Source organism: Nelumbo lutea, chromosome 3, assembly GCF_056320005.1.
Source record: "Nelumbo lutea isolate HS-2025 chromosome 3, American lotus-T2T, whole genome shotgun sequence".
Taxonomy (NCBI): domain Eukaryota; kingdom Viridiplantae; phylum Streptophyta; class Magnoliopsida; order Proteales; family Nelumbonaceae; genus Nelumbo; species Nelumbo lutea.
The window spans coordinates 13,067,777-13,089,608 of record NC_142686.1 but is presented as its reverse complement, the minus strand read 5'-3'; the positions used below and the strand labels follow the sequence as shown (position 1 = coordinate 13,089,608).

General features: G+C 40.3%; 1 protein-coding gene across 15 annotated transcripts in view; it reads right to left on the bottom strand.

The window, feature by feature from the left end:
• The window catches only part of LOC148863031 (inositol hexakisphosphate and diphosphoinositol-pentakisphosphate kinase VIP2-like), a 188,248-nt gene extending 167,053 nt beyond the window's left edge, over positions 1–21,195 (bottom strand). For 6 of the 15 annotated variants that reach the window (XM_088975881.1, XM_088975889.1, XM_088975885.1 and 3 more), the window contains exons 1-7: positions 20,866–21,172; positions 20,565–20,772; positions 20,347–20,406; positions 19,971–20,017; positions 16,791–16,874; positions 2,313–2,376; positions 800–953 (exon numbers count right to left, since the gene is read on the bottom strand). In XM_088975881.1, coding sequence (XP_088832007.1) covers positions 800–953; positions 2,313–2,376; positions 16,791–16,874; positions 19,971–20,017; positions 20,347–20,406; positions 20,565–20,651 — 496 coding nt within the window. In that variant the 5' untranslated portion in view covers positions 20,652–20,772; positions 20,866–21,172. Of the gene's footprint in view, positions 1–799; positions 954–2,312; positions 2,402–16,790; positions 16,875–19,970; positions 20,018–20,346; positions 20,407–20,564; positions 20,792–20,865 lie in introns of all 15 variants that reach the window. The other 9 variants (XM_088975882.1, XM_088975890.1, XM_088975886.1 and 6 more) reach the window with 6 other exon arrangements.
• Between the last annotated feature and the right edge of the window lie 637 nt (positions 21,196–21,832).

The following is a 21,832-nucleotide window of genomic DNA, read 5'->3' as shown; positions in this document are numbered from 1 at the left end:
GATATTAATAACAACTAAAACATTGATCCTTTTTCCCTTATATTTTTTCATAACATAGATATGCTCCTTGCAATTGCATTATGCAGATGCTTCAATAAGAAGGAATCCAAAGCAACTCTCCAACTCTTAAATCATCAACAGACAACATTCTTCAATTTTTATCTTATCTTTGCTATAATATTCAAGTCCTGGTCTCACCAGGGGATGACCGACACACTCTAGAAATCTGCAACAAAGGTGCCTGCAACAGATGGGTGGATTTTGACAACTACCATCTTGCAGGGTGGGGTGGTCTTAGGGCTTAGGTGGATGGAAAAGTTTCACATATGACATACCCTCCCTGAACAGCGGGGGTAATACAGTAATTTTATTCTTGTCGTTAACATTGCTTAACATGTAAAAGTTTAGGGGGTATTTGAAACTTTTAATAGTTTAGGTAGTAAACAAACAAACCTCCCTTAATTCAGGAGGGTTTTGGAGTTTAAGCAAAGATTCTGTTTTGTACATTATTCAGCATATTGCCTCACCATCAACAGTATTATGCAGTCAGAATTCACAATATCCCATCAATATTTTGGATATACATTGTACTGAATACTTCCAAGTTCTGACATCCCCTAGGGGATGTGTTGAGGTGGAGTGGGCTATTGAGGATATATTAGGAAAATTTTGAATGTATTTAAACTACAAAGATAACATAGAAGGGTCTCCTATCAAGGGACAATCTAAATTCATTGCCCATAAACAGTCAAGACTCTAATAAACAAGAACTTACTAGCAAAAGGGATGATGAACTCACCATCAATGGGCTTCTCCACAAATGGCTTCCAAAAGCGATTCCCATGGACCTCAACAAAATCTTCTTGTTCAACAAAATAATCCAGCTCTTCATAAGGAAAATTCCTATTTACAAGAGCATATCTTGGAACAGGAATTCCATACATTTCAAGACACTATATTCAAAAAACAAAACATTTATCAGTCTCTGGTATTGAACTCCCACAAACAAAAGCATTAACTTCTTACAATTACAATCTAACAACTAAGAACCTAAACATTATCAATTACAAGATCAGATGTAGACCAGAAGTCAGCACCAAATGGTGAACTTTCCACATCTTCAGATTTGGTGTAAATGATGTTATCTTTCTTGATAAGCAACAAATAATGTTATTAATTTGGGGAAAAAAAAGTACAAGAGCTTTACAAGGCAATTAACCTGACAAAAGAAAGAAAAGATAAATCAAAGAGAGAAAAAATAATTAATACACACCCTGCCAATCAACACCACATCATACACAAGAACCAATAAGAGGGTAGCAACCATAATTACCAGCTGTAGTGGTTCATCTTATTCGAATTCAGGTTCATAACTAGCAATCTGCAGTTATTAAAAGAAACCATTTTGCTAGGGGTAAGTTTCTAACAAATTGAACAAATAGGACTTGGTTGTTCACCTACAAGTTCAACAAATTGGGAAGATCTGACAGACATGTATCTCCATTCATCTACACTAATAAACCTGCCTAAAGCATCACCAATGGCTACCAAGGTGGTAAAATGGGACAGCAAAAAGTATAATCCATCAACTAGCTGATTTATATGGGGATAACAGAAGGCAAAAATGGAAAGATATTTTCCCCTTTCAAGGCAAACAAGAACCTCAACTTCTGAATGAAAGGCAAAAAAAATAAGCCTCCTTCAAGCTCCCTCACCACCTGAATGGAGAGACCCTTCAGCCAGCCAAAAACCCAACTAATCACCATCCAAGATCAGGCTTTTGCAGGAAAAAAAATGACCCACAAAGGACACTCTATCCGCCACTTCAGTTGATTCAACAACAGTTCTCTTTGAACTCCCCTATACCGTTATGAACACAGTAGCCTCTTCCTCAATCCTCAGAGCAACAAAAACATTCCATGGTTTGCAATCATGCTACTCTCTTGTAATTGATAGAGCAAAGATCAAGGATGACTGATAAGTTGTGATAGGATATAACAATTAAAAACTAATTGTTCGGGGATATCCCCTTGCTCTTATTTGGGTTCCCCCTTGGCATGAAACAGTTCTCTAGTCAGGCTTGGACCCAATTATCGAAACGGTGTATAGGAGGTTTGCAGGATGGGAACATCACATTCTCAATGCATTCACAACTCACAAGTCAAGGCTTATGCCAAAAGTTTTTTGGACCATAGGTTTTGCTGTTGAATTTTTATCAGTGGCCAAACAATACCATGCAAATAATATAAAAAATGAGTACAACAAACTATAGAAGCATATGAACAATTATTGCACCAGTATAGAAGAAATACCTCATAAACCTTCCTTCTATCATGCAGAAGGTGTTGTTGTTCCAATTCATTTACCAAAAAAGGCCTGAAAGCAACAAGGAAACATGTACCTGAACATAATTGATATTGATTATCCTACATTAAAAAATGATACCGATTACCCTACCAATCCAGAAAATAAGAAAGTAGATGGAAATACAATATCTTTTTTGCACATTTTTTTGAAGGATAAAAGATAAAGATTTCATTAAACAAAAAAAAAAAGTACGAAGGAAGGTGATAAGGAATCACTCGAGAGAAGAACAAAAGACCAAGAATCTACCAAACTAACTGCAAAAACCACACACCCCTAAAACAAGGAACCAAATACACTCATAGAAAAACACCCACTACCATCCCGAACAAAGCACCACCCTTATAAACCATCAAACCTAAAGAAAACAAAAAAGCAAAACCTTCAACTGAAAAATCTCCAAAGACCCCCTAAAAAGCACACCCTAATCTAGGGATGCAAATGGATCAGACCGGATCGGATTTGGATCGGGGCATATCCGAATCCAATCCAACACTGTTAAGAGCTTATCCGATCGGATCTCATAAGTATGGATTCGAATTCGAATCTGATGAAGTTGGATTTTCGGATCTGATCTGATCCAATTTAAATTTCTTAAAAAATAATAAAGTGTTAAAAGAGTATTAAAATATAATAATTTAAAAAAGAAAAACAAAAAATGTAAGTATCTGTTCAACTATTTTCATCATGAATATACATGATTTTTATTTAAAAAACAATTAATATAACAAATTTACAAAAATGCAATATAAATAATATATTTATAAATAAATAAATAACATATATGCGTTACATATATTTATATAAATAACTAACAAGATGAGGAATGTTTGGACTAGTAACTCTTTTAGGGTACAAATTGTGGCTCACTCCTCATCTTCTAGGCCAAACATTCTAAAAGAATTTACTCTACCACTACCAGCAATGAATCCAGTAAAGCTCAACTTTGATGGATGCAACATGGGGAATCCAAGCAATCTAGGCATTGTTGTATTTAGAAAATGGATATGAAACTGTTATAGGCCTCTATTAAGGCCCTATAGACATCGGTGATTCTACAGGGTTGAACTGCTTGCTTTCTTAAAAGGGTTAAAGCTAAGGTAAGATGTTGAATATTAGAAAAATCAGACATCTAGCAAGGGAACTTGTTGATTCACTTCTTTGGGTTTATACCAGCAAACAACATGGATTATTCATTTGCAAAGAAAGGGATAAACAAGGAATGTTAACAAGTATGGAATTAGTTAGAAGTGACTAGCCCAACAACAGGGACCAACTTTCATTGCACATAAAATTCTTTTATTATAACCAATAAAGTTTTCAATGTTAACAATCAAAGAAAAGATTCAACTTGACCAAAACTAGAAACACTCAAAAAAATATGAAATCACCACTCAATAAGAAATCAGGAGAACACTGATTTCTTTCTCCATGGATTCCTTCCTCACTTCCATTCATGCATTACTCCATGACCAATAGGACCCAAATGCACCTATGAAATCTCTCTGTGCTTCCAGAAAACAACCACCAACTTCAAAGAGACCCAAACTGTCCAATGAACGGGACCTAGGTTGAGCTTGGTCCTTCCTTGGGGAGAGAGTACATGATAATACTGATGGAACCTCTTCTAGTGCAATTACTTGCCTCCTATTCCCTGGTAAAGTTAGTCTTTGACCAAATATCGGGATCACTTAACCAGCCAAGTGAACCACAGCAATCAAGAAGTGGCAACCAACTTGGACAAAAGCAAATTAAAAGCAAAACTATAGACAAAACAAAATTAACCACCCTCCCCTCTCAATTTGTAGAATGTAAATCCAAAAAAAAAGTATCAACAAGAATGATATAAGCTTTAGTGAATTATGAGCATATAATTGTACAATCATAATAATATGAGAACTTAAGCCACTCTTCAATCCTAAAAGAAGAAAACAAGACTTACAAAATATTTCTAAACATATTAAGTTATAAAATGAACCCACTGACAATTGTCACCCAAGAACCTGCCTTGCTAAGTCTGAGCATTAGAGATAACATTGCTTATGGACGATCAAGTGCAACCACTGATCAAATTGAAGAAGCTGCTAAAATAGCACATGCACATGCATTTATCAGTTCACTTGAGAAAGGAGCTATCAACGAACATCTCAAACTGTTAGATTAAGGAGATCCATGAAAAGTGATCAACCCATGACAACAGTAGCGATAGGCGCAAAGACTTTCAAATTGGAATCTCAAACAGAGGGACATGGCTGGATAGAGGTGACGGAAAGAAGCAGAGGAGCTTGGACAAGATTGACTCTAACTCTCGACGAGGTGAAGTGGTGGAGAAACTTCACTCAAAAGGCAAACAGGGACCCGAATTGACACCTCAAAGACAAATACCGAACTGAACAGGGTAGAACCCTCATTCAGACCCAAGAAAATAAGTGGGGAAGGTTCATACGCTTGAGCAGTTTGGAAAAAACTATAAATGGAAAAACATTTGTTTACCTGAAGAGCCTTCTAGCGGAGGTTGGATGAGATTCGAAAGTATACTGAACTCCCTATCCCCTCCAAAGGAAAATCCTGCCCCTCCCAACCTCTCCGTAAATTTTTTTCCCTCAGCTCGAGAAAAAAAGCAAAGTTGTAAAGGCAGGAGGGTCTGCTTTTATTTCAGTGATCTACCAAGATAAACCCTTCGGTCTGTGGAAGCAAGTGTTTGTCTGCACCAAGCATGAAGCTCTTTCCTGGAGAGAAGGCTAGGACTCTCAGCAAACCTCCACTTTCATGAGCTAGTAAGTCTCCAGCCAATCGGTGCTGATAGAGCGGCGGGTTTTGCTCCATCTGAGGAGCTAGTGCTAAGGTGGGTTAGCCTAAAGAAATTCCAGCTGTATGGAAAACCGGTTTCTCTAGATCAATGGGTTCCTATGAGCAACACCTCCCTAGACTCCCTAGTCTTTAATGGATGGTTAAAAATCCATGGTCTACCCTACCGCCTCTGGACTAAGGAGCTCTTCACCCTGATCGGAAGATTGTGTGGCGGCTTAGAGGAAATCAACAAGAAAACTAAAGACCTTTCTTCCTTGAATTTCGCTCGTACAAAGGTTAGAAGCCATGGTGTTCATGCGATTCCTCGATCCATTCCTCTGTTAGAGCGCGGAGTCTGGTTCTACCTCTCAGTCGAAGTGGAGAAGACGACCGAGTCTCCTCCCCAACCCGCCGAGTCAACTCACCTCCCCCTTCCCAAAATAGGATCTGAAGCCCCTGCGGGAACAAAAACTATTTCTGGGCTCTTTTGTAAGCTTGAAGGAAGGAAACCAGCAGAAAAAGCCTTTTTGGAGAAACCTAAAGAGTTACCCAAAAGAGCTTTTTCTAGGCCTCTTAAAAAGAGGAGCCGAAAAAGCAGGGCGGGCCAACCCCCTCTCGAAATGCATTTTCAAAATTCAAATTTGAGTCAGAACTTGGGCCAGCCCCCAAACAGTCCTCACAACTTACTGGACCCACTGCAGATGCAAGTTCTGGGCCGTATCTCCCCCAAAGCCCAGCTACAAACTTGGAAGAAGTTCTGCCAGGCCCAAGCCCACCCAAGACCCCATCTTCTTTAACCAAACCGACACCTGAAACTCCCCCAAGCTCAGGAAAACACAACAGGGTGGTTTTCAGGCCTCCGTCATCTCTAGAAGAAGAGCCAAGCTCATCCTCTCCCTTTGAGGCAGACGAGTCCGAATCAGAAGAAGAGGCAAGTTCCTATGAAACAGAGATCGAACCAGACCCCAGGGAGGTGGCGTTCTCAAGAGCTAAAGACATGATCTCTAGAAAGGAAGCATGGGGCAGTGTGGAAATATTTGAGCAGACACTCCTTGTACACCCTCAGTATGGAACAGATTGTGAACCAGCAAGTCTAGAGAGAGATGGAAGACGACAATCTAGCCTTTGAAACAGAGATTCCCTTACTCCCTCCTATACTTCTCCTGTCTTTCATTCTTTGCCTTCTCCAAATCCTGGTTCTCACCTCACTTCTTCCCTTTGTATTTCAGGTTTGAACGGAGCCCTCTCTCAACCGTGCATTAACCCAAGTATCCACAAAGAATCAGAAGAAAGGCAGCTCAGTTATGATAGACACAGAAGGGAAAATAATCTGGGAAGAGAAGTTACTGAAATGGCCAGGAAATTGGGGATAAGCAAAGAAAAGGGACCTACCCTCAATCAGGATTCAAAAAAGGGGGAAGAAGCAGTCCAGAAGGCTGAATTTGTGACCATTGGCAAGAGGATCTCTAAAAGGGAGCTAAGGAGACTTCAATGGGAATGTCAGATCGAAAAACAACAAGGTCTAGGGCAGTCAAGGGAAAATCAGCAAGAAGAGCTCAATGAAATTATTAAGTTGGAATGTTAGAGGGTTGGGAGGCCAACTAAAAAGAAGTCTGGTAAAGGAAACTCTGAGAAGAGAAAAACCAGATATAGTCATCCATCAAGAAACAAAAAAATAAGTGGATAGGAAGCTGCTGAGAGCAATTTGGGAAATTCGTGGCAAGAAATGGATTTTTCTTCCTGCTTTAGGTGCCTCCGGGGGAATTATCCTAGCTTGGAGTGAAGAGGAGGTTTCAGGTACTGAAATAGACAGAGGAGAGCACTCAATCTCTGTCCTTTTCACTAATAAATCTGATGGTTTTAGTTGGATTTTGACTGGAGAATACGGACCTAATGCACCTTCAGTCAGACAAAGCTTTGGGGAAGAATTGGATGCTCTTCATGAGTGACAAAATCCCTTGGGTTCTAGGAGGTGATTTTAACGTATCAAGGTTTCCTCAAGAAAATTCCAACAGAAGATCAACAACCAGAAACATGAGAGGACTCTCCAGTTTTATCTTGAGGCACAACCTTTGCGACCTTCCTCTCCATAATGGTCAGTTCACTTGGTCAAGCCTTCAAGAGAATCCAATAAGCTGCAGATTAGATAGGTTTCTGGTTTCTGCAGACTGGGCAGAAAATTTTCCAAATCTCCTCCAAGAAATTAGACCTCGCTGCACTTCAGACCACTGGCCTCTAGTTTTGAGAACAGACCTGGTTTTGAAAGGTAAACATCCATTCAGACTGGAGAAGATGTGGACCCATCATAAAGATTTCCTGAAAAATGTAGCTTTATGGTGGAAGGAATGCAAAGTTAAAGGCTGGGCAGGGTACAGATTGCTGCAAAAGCTGAAATTCCTGAAAAGAAAACTGAAATCCTGGGAGAGAGAAGAGTTCAAATCATTCACAGAAGAAAAAAATGCCATCCTCATGGAGCTGGAAGAGTTGGATAAAAAAAGAGCAATTAGGAGATCTGGACGGAGAAGGAAGAAGCAGGAGAGATACTCTAAGGAGTTCGTGGGAAATGGTAATCCAAAAAGAAGAAGAAGAAGAAGAAGAAGAAGAAGGGGAGGAAGTTGGATTGAACTTTTTCAGCAATGGATAGAGGCTTAGTGGAAGGAGGTTTTGTGGAGAAAGCAAAATGGAGGTCAGCTTTGAGGGTAGAGGCCAAAGATTTTCTCTTTGAAGAAATACGAATCAAAGGAAGAATGGGACTGAAAATAAGAGAACAGAAGAGGACTACGGTTCTTGTGGAAGGCTCAGACATGATTGTCTGGGTGAAGGAATATGTCTTTGATGCAGCAACTAAAGGGAAACAGACAAAATGGAAAGAAAAGTCCTCAGAGTCAGGTAGGAGGTATGTGATGAAGGTTGGCTATGCTTAAAAGAGCCAAGAGTGAGAGGGGCGCGTGACAACTTAAAGGAGCACGTGACAAGGTTGGCTCCTCAGGTAGACAGTAAAATCCATATACCATCGTCTTCCTCAAGCCCTTTCTCTCGTTCGAACAATTCAGCGAAGGTCTCCAGCTCGTTACAGTGGAGACCCTCGAAGAAGATGCTGCATAAGAAACAGAAACGCCGTAACCCCAGGAGTGTGAAGAGCAATGAGGTTTTCAACTCTGATTCGGAAAGTTTGACAGACGATGAAGAACTTTCTGATTCCGATTCAGATTTGGAAGAAACCATTAGCTTGGGAAGTATCGACCTCCAAAAGCCAAGAGATATACTGGAAGAGGGTAGCCTAAACACTGAACTATTACTCCTAGAGGATGAGACAGATTCGCAAGATTATGGTAATATCAAAACGCAAAGAAAAGTGAGCCTTAGCAGCAGAGAACAGATCTTTCCCAAACTGAGTATGCTATACAAAAGACAGGTGGAGGTGGGAACACTGAAAGAGGTAAGGCAGAGTGCATCCCGACCAATAAATAAGTCCATTCCATATGTGCAGCCTAGTCAAGACATCAGGCCAGAGAGACAGGACTCAAACTTGGAGCCTTACCTAAGGATTCACGCAGAGGGAAAGAGAAGTGAAGTTTCTATGACTGTAGAGGGTGAGGAAGTATTGGTTGTACCTAGTCCGCTTCCACTGCTGAGTCCGGAAAAGGGGAAGGGTCTAGTCCTAACTCCAAGAATTGATACCCAACAGTCGGTCCACATGCAACCATCTATGCTAATTCCAGGTAAGCATGTCCATTTGGTTTTAGATACTAACTTGGGTTCTCTGCCTGTAACAGATGTCCTGGAATCCCAACCAACTGGTAGCAAGGAAGTGGCGAGTGATAATGATGGAGTCCGATCAGAGAAGGGAGTTGGGTTGTTAGAAAGGAAACAAGAGGAGTTAGAATGGATTTGGGAGCAGATTTGTGCCCTACTGGAGGAATATAAACAAAAGGAGGAAATAATAGAGGTGGCTCCAAAAAACCCTGAATCAGAGGCAAGAACCAATAGATTGGGGCAGGAATTAGGAAATAAAGGGCAGAATAGGAAGTCAATGGGAAATAAGGGTAGGAAAAAGAAGAAAAAGTCTGAAGTAGAGAGACTAATAATAGACAAAAGGGGATATCGAGTTCAGTGGCAGAGGGGAAAGAAAGAAGGGTTCTAAATGAAGGAACACTATATTGGAGGGCTAAATTCTTAAGAGGTAATGAAGATAATAAGCTGGAATGTAAGGGGTTTGGGTAGTGCCAGAAAAAGGAGATTGATTAAGGAGCTACTTAGGAGAGAACCTGATGTTGTGATGTTGCAGGAGACAAAATTAGTTGAACTGGATAGAAGGTGGGTCAGGGAGATCTGGAAAATAAGAGGGGTAAGATGATGCTTAGCTCCATCGTGGGGAGCCTCGGGGGGGAATAGTAACTTTGTGGAGGGAGGACTTCGAAGAACCAGTAGAGGAGCTAATAGGAAACTTCACTGTATCCCTAAAATTCAGAATGGCGGAAGATGGATTTACTTGGGTGCTAACAAATGTGTATGGTCCAAATAATCACAGAGAGAGGAATGAGTTATGGGAGGAGCTTCATGGAATTCAAGGTTTGTGGGAAGGTCCTTGGTGTTTGGGGGGTGATTTTAATGCAATAAGATTCGCAAATGAGTCAAATAATCCTAGGCAGGCCATTACAACTAGTATGAGGAAGATCAATGACTTCATAAATTCCTGTGAGTTACGGGAGCTTCCTTTACTACAAGCTACTTACACTTGGTCCAACTTCCAAGAAAACCCAACCTGCTCAAAGCTTGACAGATTCCTATTTAATGAGGGTTGGGAGAGCCACTGGAGAGGTTTGGTGGCTAAGACCCTACCTAGGATAACCTATGATCACTACCCTAAGAAGTAGGACAAGAACCTCTTGGCAATGGACCTAGACCATTCAGGTTTGAAAATATGTGGCTGACACACCCGGACTTCTTGCCTAAGGTTAAGGAATGGTGGAGTGAAGAGATGAGAGAAGTGAAATGGGATGGAGTTAAATTCCACAAAAAATTTAAAAGGTTGAGTGCAAAATAAAAGAATGGAATAAGGTTCAATTTGGAAGAGTGGAGGAGGTAAAATTTAGAATATTGGTTCAGATTGAGGAGTTAGATGCAAAAGAATCCCAAGGGATGATGGATGAGCAAGACAGAGAAATGAAGAGGAAACTAAAAAAGGAGTTAGAGGAGACTTTGTTGAAGGAGGAGATCTCTTGGAGACAAAAATCCAGACATAAGTGGATCAAGGAAAGGGATGGGAATACCAAATTCTTTCATGCTTTGGCTAATGGGAGAAGGAGGAAAACTTTGATACTAAAGCTTGAGGTTGATGGTGTGGAGATAACCTCTCAAGAGGAGATTGCCAGTAGGATTGTGGATCACTTCAAATCCATCTTTCAAAGACCCTTAGAGAACCGGTTAATAGTAGGGGAGGAGAATTGGCCAACTTTGAACCAAACAGATAAGGGATGGCTGGAAATAATGATTGAGGAAGAGGAAATTAAACAAGTTGTTTTTTCTATGGATAGGGCTAAGGCACCGGGCCCTAACGGATTTACAATGGTATTTTATCAGGACTGTTGGGACATAGTCAAAGAAGACTTAATTGGAGTATTTAGAGAATTTGAGGATAAACATTTTGTGAGTCCTGGAATCAATGCCACCTTTATAGCCTTAATTCCAAAAAAGAATGATGCTAGACACCCCAAAGATTTTCGACCAATTAGCCTGACAAGCATCTATAAGATTCTGGCAAAAGTGCTCTCTAGGAGGATCAAAGTAGTTCTCCCCTCTCTCGTTAGCCAAGCACAAGGAGCCTTTATACAGGATAGACAAATTACAAATCAGATCCTTATTGCAAACGAGAGTGTGGAAGAGATAAGAAGATCGGGCAAGAAAGGATTTGTTTGCAAACTAGACTTGGAGAAAGCCTATGACTTAGTGGATTGGAATTTCCTGTTGGAAATTGGATAAGAGGATAAGAGGATGCTTAAACTCTTGTCGTTATTCAGTGTTGGTGAATGGGGTGGTTAAGGACTTTTTTCCAGCCAATAGAGGCCTAAGACAAGGGGATCCACTCTCCCCTTTCCTCTTTACACTTGTTGTTGATGTCTTTAGTAGGATGATCTCCAAAGCATATGAGGAGGGCCAAATAAAGGGATGGAGAATAGGGAGCTAAGGCATTCCAGTAACTCACCTTCAGTTTGCTGATGATATTGTTATTTTCTGTGAAGGGAATGAGTTGAGCAAAGTGGAGAACCTTAAGGTTTTAATAAGTACCTTTGAGAGGGTCTCCAACTTGAAGGTAAATTTTGATCAAAGTTGTGTGGCTGGAGTAAACTTGGAGAATAGGGAGATCGAATCCATTGCAGAATGCTTAGGTTGCAATATTTCTTCTTGGCCTTTGACATACTTAGGGCTACCCTTAGGAGCCAACCTTAAAGAAAGTAGTTTCAGGGCCCCTATTGTGGAGAAATTTGATAAGTGCTTGGCGGCTTGGAAAAAGAATTACATTTCAATAGGGGGTAGGCTGACTTTAATTAAGGCTACACTTGCCAACCTTCCAACCTACTTCCTTCCAGTGTTCAAAATTCCTCCAAGGGAGGCTAAGAAACTGGAGAAGAGAATGAGGGACTTTCTATGGGAACCAGGAGAGGTGAAAAAGGATCACTTGATCAGATGGGAGATAGTTAACAAACCAAAGGAAGAAGGGGGTTTAGGGATAGGGAACATAGTGCTGAAGAATGTAGCCCTTCTAGGGAAGTGGCTATGGAGATGACCCCGAGAAAGAGAGAGAGAGAGAGAGAGAGAGAGAGAGAGATTATGGCATGAGGTGGTGGCAAGCATTCATGGTTGTGCAGGAAATGGTTGGGATTCCGGGATATCTCGCCGAGCTACCCTTACTACACCTTGGAAGGCTATACATGGTATTCTCCCTCGCTTCCTCAAATTCATCAGGTATGATGCCTATTCTGGTAATGCTATTCTGTTATGGGAGGATATTTGGGTGGATATTCAACCCCTCAAAGATTGTTTTCCCTCGCTCTATTCCATTTCCCTTCACAAACATGAGCTAATTGCAACTTTTCTCCCGAGCCCGTTAAACCCCTTATCTTTAAATTAGGACTTTGGGTTTCGTGGAGGGTTAAGGGATGGTGAGTCGAGTTGTGTTATTGAGCTAATTCGTTTACTAGAATCCGTTTGCTTGGACCCCACTTCTTCTTATCAAAGGGTTTGGGCTCCTCTTCCAAAAGGTACTTTTACTTGCTCTTCTTTTCTAAAATCCCTCAGTTCTAACCCCATTTCCCAAGGATTCCCTATCAAAGAAGTCTGGGCACGACTTATTCCCCCAAAAATTGTTGTATTCTGCTGGGAAGTCTTCTATGGGAAAATCAATACTTTGGAAAACTTACAGAAAAAGAGACCCTCGCTTTGTCTTTCCCCAAATTGGTGTTCCTTGTGTAAGGCCGAGAATGAGGACTGTTTCCATTTGTTGATCTTCTGTTCCTTTGCTACAGCTATATGGAGGTGGAGCCTTTGTTTATTTGGAGGTAGGTGGTCTATGCCTTCCGATTTAAGCTTGTTATTCAACCCATTTGTCTTTGTTTGGCACACTAGAAGAGGTAAGGTCATGTGGAAATGTGTCAGGGCAGCCACTCTGTGGACTCTTTGGGAGGAAAGGAATGCAAGAATTTTCTTAGAGAAGGAAAAAGGGTTAGATGAAATGAAGGATTGTATCCTAACAAGAGCAATCCATTGGCTGAAAACTGTGGATATCTTTGATGACTTGTGGAGGAATTGGCTAGCAATAGCTAACACTTCAACAAAGAATGATAGAATTCTATCAGAATGGATTCCTCCCTTGGAAGGTGTCATCAAGCTGAACATTGATGGAAGTAGCCAAGGCAACCCCGGGCCTTCAAGTATAGGGGGTATCCTGAGAAATAAGGACAGCAACATAATTTCCCTATTCTCAGGACCGATGGGAGTGGGGGATTCCACAAGGGCAGAAATCCTTGCTGTAGTACAAGGAATTCATATCGCCAACCTCAAGTGGTAACAAGGTGGCTCCTAAACTTGGATACCACCATTTGAGGTTACAAAGATCTCATCAAAAAAGTAAAGTGGTTAACCAGCAATATGAGAGTTGAGGTAAAATAGGTTAGTAGGTCTGCTAATTCTTTGGCTGATGCTTTAGCCAAACAGGGGGTTTCTAGGGAAGATCTTTTTTGTGCTTTTATGTAAGTTGTTATTAATTTGGAAATATGTACTTAACTAGTCCGGAGAGGTTGCAACTTTTGCCTTTCCTTGGGGTCTTTGTACTATTGTCTATTGCTGATTAATAAAATTATTTCAATTATCAAAAAAAAAAAGAAGAAATCTTTTGGAGGAAAAGGTCAAGGGTCAGATGGTTAAAGGAAGGAGACAACAATACAAAATTCTTCCACAACTATGCATCGAGTAGGCACAAAAAGAATCTCATCTCAAAAATTAAGGTGGACTAGAGGGAAGTGGAAGAAGCAGAAGAGATCACTAAGACTTCTAAACCATTTCAAATCTCTTTACTCCAAGGAAAGGGCTAGGAATTTTAATTTAAGAAACTGGGAAGGGCCGACTATAGCAAAAGACAAGAGAATTTGGCTTGAAAGGGAATTTGAAGAGCAAGAAATAAGAGAAGCGGTCTTTGATATGGATGGAGATAGAGCACCTGGGCCTGATGGTTTCCCGATCTTCTTCTTCCAGATCTGTTGGGAAGTAGTAAGAGAGGATATTCTGGAGGTCTTTAAAGAATTCCACTCCACGGGGGTGGTCAATAAAGGAGTTAATTCCACTTTTATATGCCTCATTCCAAAGAAAAATGGTGTCCTGGAAGTAAAAGACTACAGGCCAATAAGTCTTGTAGGGAGTGTACAAAATAATGGCAAAGGTGTTGGCAAAAAGACTCAAAGAGGTTCTAAAAGAGTTGGTTTCTCAAAATCAGTTTGCTTTTGTGAGAGGAAGACAAATTGTAGACAGCATCCTAATTGCAAATGAAGTTGTAGAAGACAGAACGAAGAGTGGAAGGAAGGGCCTTCTAGTGAAACTAGACATTGAAAAAGCTTATGATAAAGTTGATTGGGATTGCCTGCTCCAAATTCTAAATTTGAAGGGCTTCGGTACAAAATGGTTGCAATGGATGAAAGGCTGTATTAGTTCTGCCTAGTTCTCGATCATGATCAATGGAGAGCCTAAAGGTTATTTTAAAGCCAGCAGGGGTCTACGACAGGGATGCCCCCTCTCTCCGTTCCTCTTTACAATGGTAATGGATGTTTTCAGCCAGCTTTTGGAGAAAGCTAAAAACCTTAATTTGAACAAAGGTTTTGAGGTAGGAAGAGATGCCATAAATGTCTCCCACCTCCTCTTTGCCGATGATGTCATCTTATTCCTGGAAGCCAATCAGGAGAACATCTCAAATGTGAAAAGAATGCGTCAGTGTTTTGAAGTAGTATCAGGGCTGAAGGCAAATTACACAAAGAGTAGCCTAGCAGCAATAAACCAGATTGAAGGGTCCCTGATGGAAAATTTCAAGGAAATTCTGAATTGGAGAGTGGAAAATCTCCCCCCTTTCCTATTTGGGTATGCCACTAGGAGGGAATCCAAAAAATTCAAGCTTTTGGGAGCTTGTGGTGGAAAAGTGTGAAAAGAAGTTAGCTACTTGGAAAAGCTGCTACCTATCAAAAGGGGGTAGAATTACACTTATTAAGGCCTCCCATGCAAACATGCCTGTCTATTTTCTATCAGTATTTCAGATCCCTGTAAGAGTCAGAGCACAGATTGAAAAAATCCAAAGAGATTTCCTTTGGGAAGGCGGAGGTGTAAAAAAAGGGCACCTAGTAAATTGGAATCAGGTTTGTAAACCAAAAGAGGCTGGAGGATTAGGAATCAGGCATCTAAAAGAGAAAAGCATTGCCCTTCTTGGAAAATGGCTGTGGAGATTCCCCACGAAATCAAATTCTCTTTGAGCAACTATCATCACCAGCAAGTACAGGTTAAATGTAAACGGTTGGGATTGCAGTCTCCGCTCAAACCGATCAGCTTTCTCAAATCCCTAGAAAGGTATTTCTGCTATTCACAACCTCTTTATTTCTTTCATTAGATACAAGGTGGGTAGTGGTACTAGAATAAAATTCTGGACAGATTTGTGGTGGAGCAACTTCACATTAGCAGATCAGTATCCCAGGCTCTATAACCTTACTCTAAATAAGGGCGCGACCATCTCCCAGTGCCTTCCCCTTTCCAGTAATGAAAGAAACCTAAACTTGAACCTCAGAAGACCCTTAAGGGATCCAGAGATCAGTGAGCTAACTGAACTCCTTCTTTCTCTCAGTGAAGCCTACATCTCCCCAAATTCCCAAGATTCCCGAGTCTGGAAACCCCACCCTGTAGGTGAGTTCTCGTCCAAGTCTTTCTTCGAAGCTCTGGTTGCAGGTACCCGAGATAGTGACTTTCCTTACAAGAAGATCTGGTGCAAGTTTATACCCTCAAGAGTGAGTTTCCTTGTTTGGGAGGCTTGCCTGCAGCGAGTGAACACTAGTGAGTTACTGCAGAAGAAAAATCTTGGAAGGCTTTATATCTCCCCTCACGCCTGTACCCTTTGCCTACGTGAAGGAGAGACAACAAACCATCTCTTCATACATTGCCAGGTAGCAAGCAACATCTGGAACTTCTTTCTTCATTTAGTTGGCTTCAGTTGGGCGGCTCCTAATCATCTTCAGGACCAGAGTTCTCAGTGGCAAGGAAGAGGTCTGAGCAAGAGAGGTAAGACCAATTTGGCTGATAATACTGCATGCTGTTCTTTGGGGAATTTGGGAGGAAAGAAACAATCGACTGTTTGAAAATAGGTCAAAATCTAAGGATGAGCTGATCAACCACATCACTCACAACTGCAACTTGTGGGCCTCTGGTTCAGAGGAGTTCACAGGAGTTATTTTCAATGATCTCATCAGAAACGTATACAACTTCCTGGTTTCCTCCCCTCCTACCCCACCCCCTCCCAGAGCTCCCTCAGTTAGAAGGGTAGGATTCTGGACTCTTAGCTTTGATGGAAGTGCTTATGGTAACCCTGGAGCCACTGGCATAGGAGGAATTCTAAGAGATGAGAATGGCCATACCTTCTGGGCTTATAGTGGTCCGATTGGGATAGCCGACTCCACAAAGGCAGAAGTGTTAGCAGCTCTAACAGGGATTCGCCTAGTCAGCAAACTGGGCATTCAAAGCTTCTCAAATGAAGGTGACTCAGCCAACATTATAAGATGGTTGGATCAACAGGAAGCTGGACCTTGGAGACTTAGTCACTTCCTATCAGAGGCAAGGGACCTCCTGGCTCATACAAATGTTTCTCTAACCTGGATCCCAAGGGAGCTAAATGCAATTGCCGTTGGTCTAGCAAAATTAGGAGTTATTCTAGAGTCATTGTACTGTGATTCCTGTCCTCCTGTGTAGTTCTCAGGGGTTCAGCCCCTCTTTTGTACTTGTACACCCTCTTGTGTACCTCTCCTTTCATTAATAAAATTAGTTAACTTTATTCAAAAAAAAAATCTCTAAGCAAACATAACTGGCAACTAGATAAATCAAACAAGAAAACTCACTTCCGCAAAGCAGCATATGCCTCAGCCTTTTCAAGGGGATATCCAGACGAGTAGAAAGCAATCAAGCAATTACATATTGGCCAACTGAAAGGAACAAGATGCAGTTAATAATCTATTCATATATTAAAATACAACCTGTGAAGTAAGCCAGCACTCCTTGCTAAACACTCAAACTAACAACATGAATTAATATTTAGCAAGAGGAGGATATATGACAATGGACTGCACAGTTATCATCAATAGGCTCCATCCCTGCAAGTATAGGAAATACATATGTATATACATACACAGTCATATGCATAAACAGGATTGACCCATGCAGAGGAAAAATTGAACAGGAAATATTCCAGCGAGAACTTGTGAACAAAACACAAAGGTTGATTTAAATGACAATGGTAGCCATACCATATGCTCTGCAACCAAGAAAATCAAAGTTTGTTCTAGAAAAGTAAAATAAATAAAGAAAGAAAGAAAAAAGTTGCCTAAAAGGTATTAAGTCTAAAACACCAACAATTGATATGTTTAACGTTAGACAGAACTGCTCCTCAGGATGTGGCAGGGCTCTTTGATCCAGCCTTCTTGCAACAATCAAAGGCTAGAGGAAGGCTAATGTGGAAAGCTGTGAGAGCTGCATTGATTTGGACTGTTTCAGAAGAAAGAAATGGAAGGATTTTCAATGAAAAGAGTAGGACTGATATGGAAGTCCTGGAAACAGTTAAATTAAAAGTTGCTCATTGGGTAAGTCAATGGAGGATTTCAAATCTTGCTCTCTAAATGATATCCTGAGAAAGTGGAAGGAGGTGGCTATGTCAGCTCAAAACAAGGAAAGAAAAGTGATGGAATGGAGACAATCAGCAGCCAACTGTGTAAAACTCAACTTTGATGGTAGCTACATATGCAATCAAGCTATAGCTGGGATGGGAGGGGTCTTTCGAGACTCAGAAGGGAAGGTGCTTGCTTTATATTCAGGACCTGTACCCAATGGTGATGCAGTGACAGCAGAGCTGTATAGTTTTCTTCAGGGCCTTAAATTTGCTAAGCGGTTTGGGTTTCTTAACTTGGAAGTGGAAGGGGATTCTCAAGTGGTTATCTCATGGACAAGGAATAGTACCCAAATCCCATGGGTTTACAAGCATATGGTCCGTGAAATTGATGAATGTCACATTTAGATGGGTTAGAAGAACAGCAAATGGGATGGCAGACACATTGGCTAAACAAGGGACTACAAGATAACAAGACAACAATTTTTTTGGGCAAAAATCTATAGTTTCTTGTGGTGGTGAACTTTCCACGTTGATGTAATTCTTTCTTTTTGATGCTTAATAAAATTTATCTTCATTGATAAAAAATTGCAAATGATGCTCAAAAAAAATCCCTCTTGTATGTATGTAATATGTTCTTTGGATAGGCAAGCTACAACCAAAATGGTGATTAGGAAGGGCAGGTTAATAATAGAATGGACAATGTTGAAGTAGAAACAGTGAAGGAACTCTGGAGCAATATCAGAACAAATGGGCACTGGCAGGATTATATGAACCAAATGAGCAGAGTGAAAAGAATGTGCTTTGAGGAGCAATTGGAACATACTCAAGGAAAACAGTGCCACCCTGAAGTATAGAAGGGAATTCAATAGAGTGAGATCCCTTAAATTTCTATAATCAATTGTTGAATCACAGTTGACATTATGGTAATGCATATCTCAAATTCACATAAAAATTGCACAACCTAGATTTTTCAAGATTATCCAGATGCAAGAGAGAGACCTCCATTTAAATCACCAAGCAAAATGTTATCAGCATGAAACTAACTGATAATAGAAAAAAGGGAAATCACTAAAAAGGATATAATTATATTAAATATTAAAGTTGTCTATCTCGAGAAGTAATGAGATGAACAATTATTTTATGAGTGTTAACCCTTAAAAGCAACTAGTTATTGGTGGCCCTATAACAATAATTAATGTGATGATGCCCTTTTTGACAAACACCCCCCCCCACACACACACACACTAAAAATAAAAATAAAATAAAAACTAGTTTGGATTTTGGAATCCTTTATTTGTTTCCTATACCGCATAAACTTCTTCATATAAGATATAACATCCACAACCACAATGTTCTAACACACCAGAACAGAATAACTAACATAAAGAGGCAAAGAAAGGTGCATAACAGTTTTATCTACAAAAAACAACGAAGAAATATGGTGAAGAAGCAAACATTGACGTTAGTAAATCTGTTACAGCAGATTTGTGGGATTGGCTCTTCTTGATTTTTTTATTCAGGTGGAATAGGCCAGCAGATGTAAGCTTACTTTTTTACCCTTCTACCTTTGCTTTGCACCATCGAAGAGGAAGAATAATGTGGAGGTTTGCAAGAGCAGCACTGCTTTGGACAGTGTGGGAAGAAAGGAATGCCCGAATATTCCAAGAGGTGTGAAGTCAACAAGATTTGAAGGACTGTATCCTGTATAGGGCTATAGTGTGGCTAAAATCTTCAGAGTTATTTCAGCAGTTTTCTTTTAATGACCTGTGGAGGCATTGGGCAGAAGTGGCAATCAGTTCTTCTTCATTGAAGACAAAGTTTCACATGAACTGGTTACCTCCACCTGAAGGCTTCCTGAAATTAAATTTTGATGGGAGTAGCTTGGGCAACCCAGGCCCTTCTGGGATGGGACGGGTTATAAGGAACGGAAGTGGTTTTGTGGTTCTTCTTTTTTCGGGTCCTCTAGGTGAGGGGGACTCCATGAGGGCAGAACTTTTAGCTGCACTACAAGGGGTACAGTTTGCTGTACAGATAGGAGTGGAGCAGTTACTAATAGAAGGTGATTCTAAGGTGGTCGTGGGGTGGTTACAGAATCCAGAGACTGTAGCTTGGTGCTTCAGAAATGAACTTAAAAGATTCAAATGTTTGACGAGAAACTTGTATGTTGGAATACAATGAGTAGGGAGATCTGCTAATGCTATGGCTGACTGTTTAGCCAAGCAAGGGGCAATGAGGGAACATTTGTATTGGGCTCAGTTGTAATCTTTTTAAGTTTTTGTAGGGTTGGAGAGGTCGCATCTCGTGCCTCTCCAAGCGTCTCCTGTAAAAGTTGCTTCTATTTTCTTTCTCTAATAAATTCTTCATTTATCAAAAAAAAAAAGAAAAAAACATTGACGTTAGTAAATTACAGGCATACCTCTCTACCGGATCCTCAAGGATAGTCCGGTCACCAAAAATTATTATCTGCATTACATACAAAAGTAAATAAATAAAGATGAAGGGATATATGATTACACAAAAGAAACAGTTCCGATCATTTCATCATGAAAAGATAAAAACATGAGAGCAGTAACAAAAGAAATGAAGCCTCTGATCATTAGCAGGATGAAAAATCCAAGATTCTAGAATGCAACATAAACGAATCAATCTCATCTGGATTTTCATGATTTAATCATCCAGAATTCCACTAATGCCATTGACTAGAGTTCAAAGGAAATATCACATACATTGTACTAAGCGCAAAAAAACAAGCAACGAAGTTCAATTCAATATTCGAAGTTTCAAACCGATACCTCAAATTCACCAAACGCCTCTAGCCTCTCCAGAATCTGCCCCATGGGAGCCGAATACACCTGAAACCACAAGGCAGAAAACAATGAGAAAATCAATGTGCAGCAAGTAAAAGATATAAACGAAGCACGACAGTAAATGCATTCAGATACATCCTTGCTAACAGAGAGACAGAGAAAGGAAAGCATATATCTAGGTTCAGCGGAAAAAGGAAGAGAACCTCCGAGCCGCATTTCACCTTCTTTTCCATGACGCAGACGCCAATCTTTATTTTTGTACCAACGGTTCCCTCTTCCTCCTCTCCCATCTCCTCTATTGCCACCCCTGTTCCTTCTCTTCTTTGTTTATTGCTGTCTCCGGTAGCTCGGAATCAGAATACGAATCGAATCAAAACTTTCTTTATCAAGAGTTGCCTCCTCTGCCCAGGTCTAAGTCAAAATAATGACTCTACATTAAAATAATAAAGAGTAGCAGCAATGTAGGAAAGAGTGGCCACCATTAACGCTAACGAAGACGCTCACCTTTTCTTAGTCTCCGAAAACTACAGCACCTGAGAAAAACACACGAGGCGTGAACACAATCAGACCAGAGCGAGAAGAATGAGTTAGCGGAGCCAGCAGGTCGTTATACAATAAACAGGAGAGCCGAGCGGTTCATACGAAATAGTTGAACAACAGACGGAGTCACAGACCGACTCTATCCTCTAGCCTGTCTTTTAAGACCTCTTTTTTGGTTTTTATATATATTTTTCATGGCTTTCGTGGTGCGAGAGGCCGAGAGCTGCCTCTCACGGCAAAAGTAAATACAGTAAGAGCCAATGGATTAATCAGGAACCGAATTGGCTTTTGGACATATAAAAATGAAATGAGATTCTGTTTTAAGTTTTTATTCGAAAGAGCAAGATGAGATGAGATTCTAGAATATACATTCATTTCTTTCTAGAATATACATTCTGTTTTAACTCAACCCTTATTGTTTATATTTTCTTTAACGGTAAATTTTTTAAATTACCTTATCGTTTTGAAAATTGACTAATGCTATCTTTATTATTTTTGAGAATTGATTAATATTTTTTTAAAATTAATGAAAAGATAAAATTACCGTTTTACCCTTTATTTTCCTTCAATTTTTCACAAAAAATTCTTCAAATCTATTTACAAAAATTTACAATAATGGCTGGAAAAACAAATACGGTCTAAAGATGAATTCAGAGCGCGCTCTCTCTCGTACATTAAATTTTGAGTTAATCAAAATAATGGTATAAAGATATTGTAAAATGAGAGCGCTCTCTCAGAACCTGTAAACCTTATGGTTTAGCTTTGGTTTTCCCCGCATCCGCTTTCAGGTGCTAAATCCAAATCACTATTGGTTCATTTGAATTTCAGAACAGATGAGACCTCACCTATATTCTCTTCGACATCATTGTCATTACAGCAGCAACTAACGTTGGTCGGACCTCACAGTAGCCTTTTCTTTACAGGGTTTGCG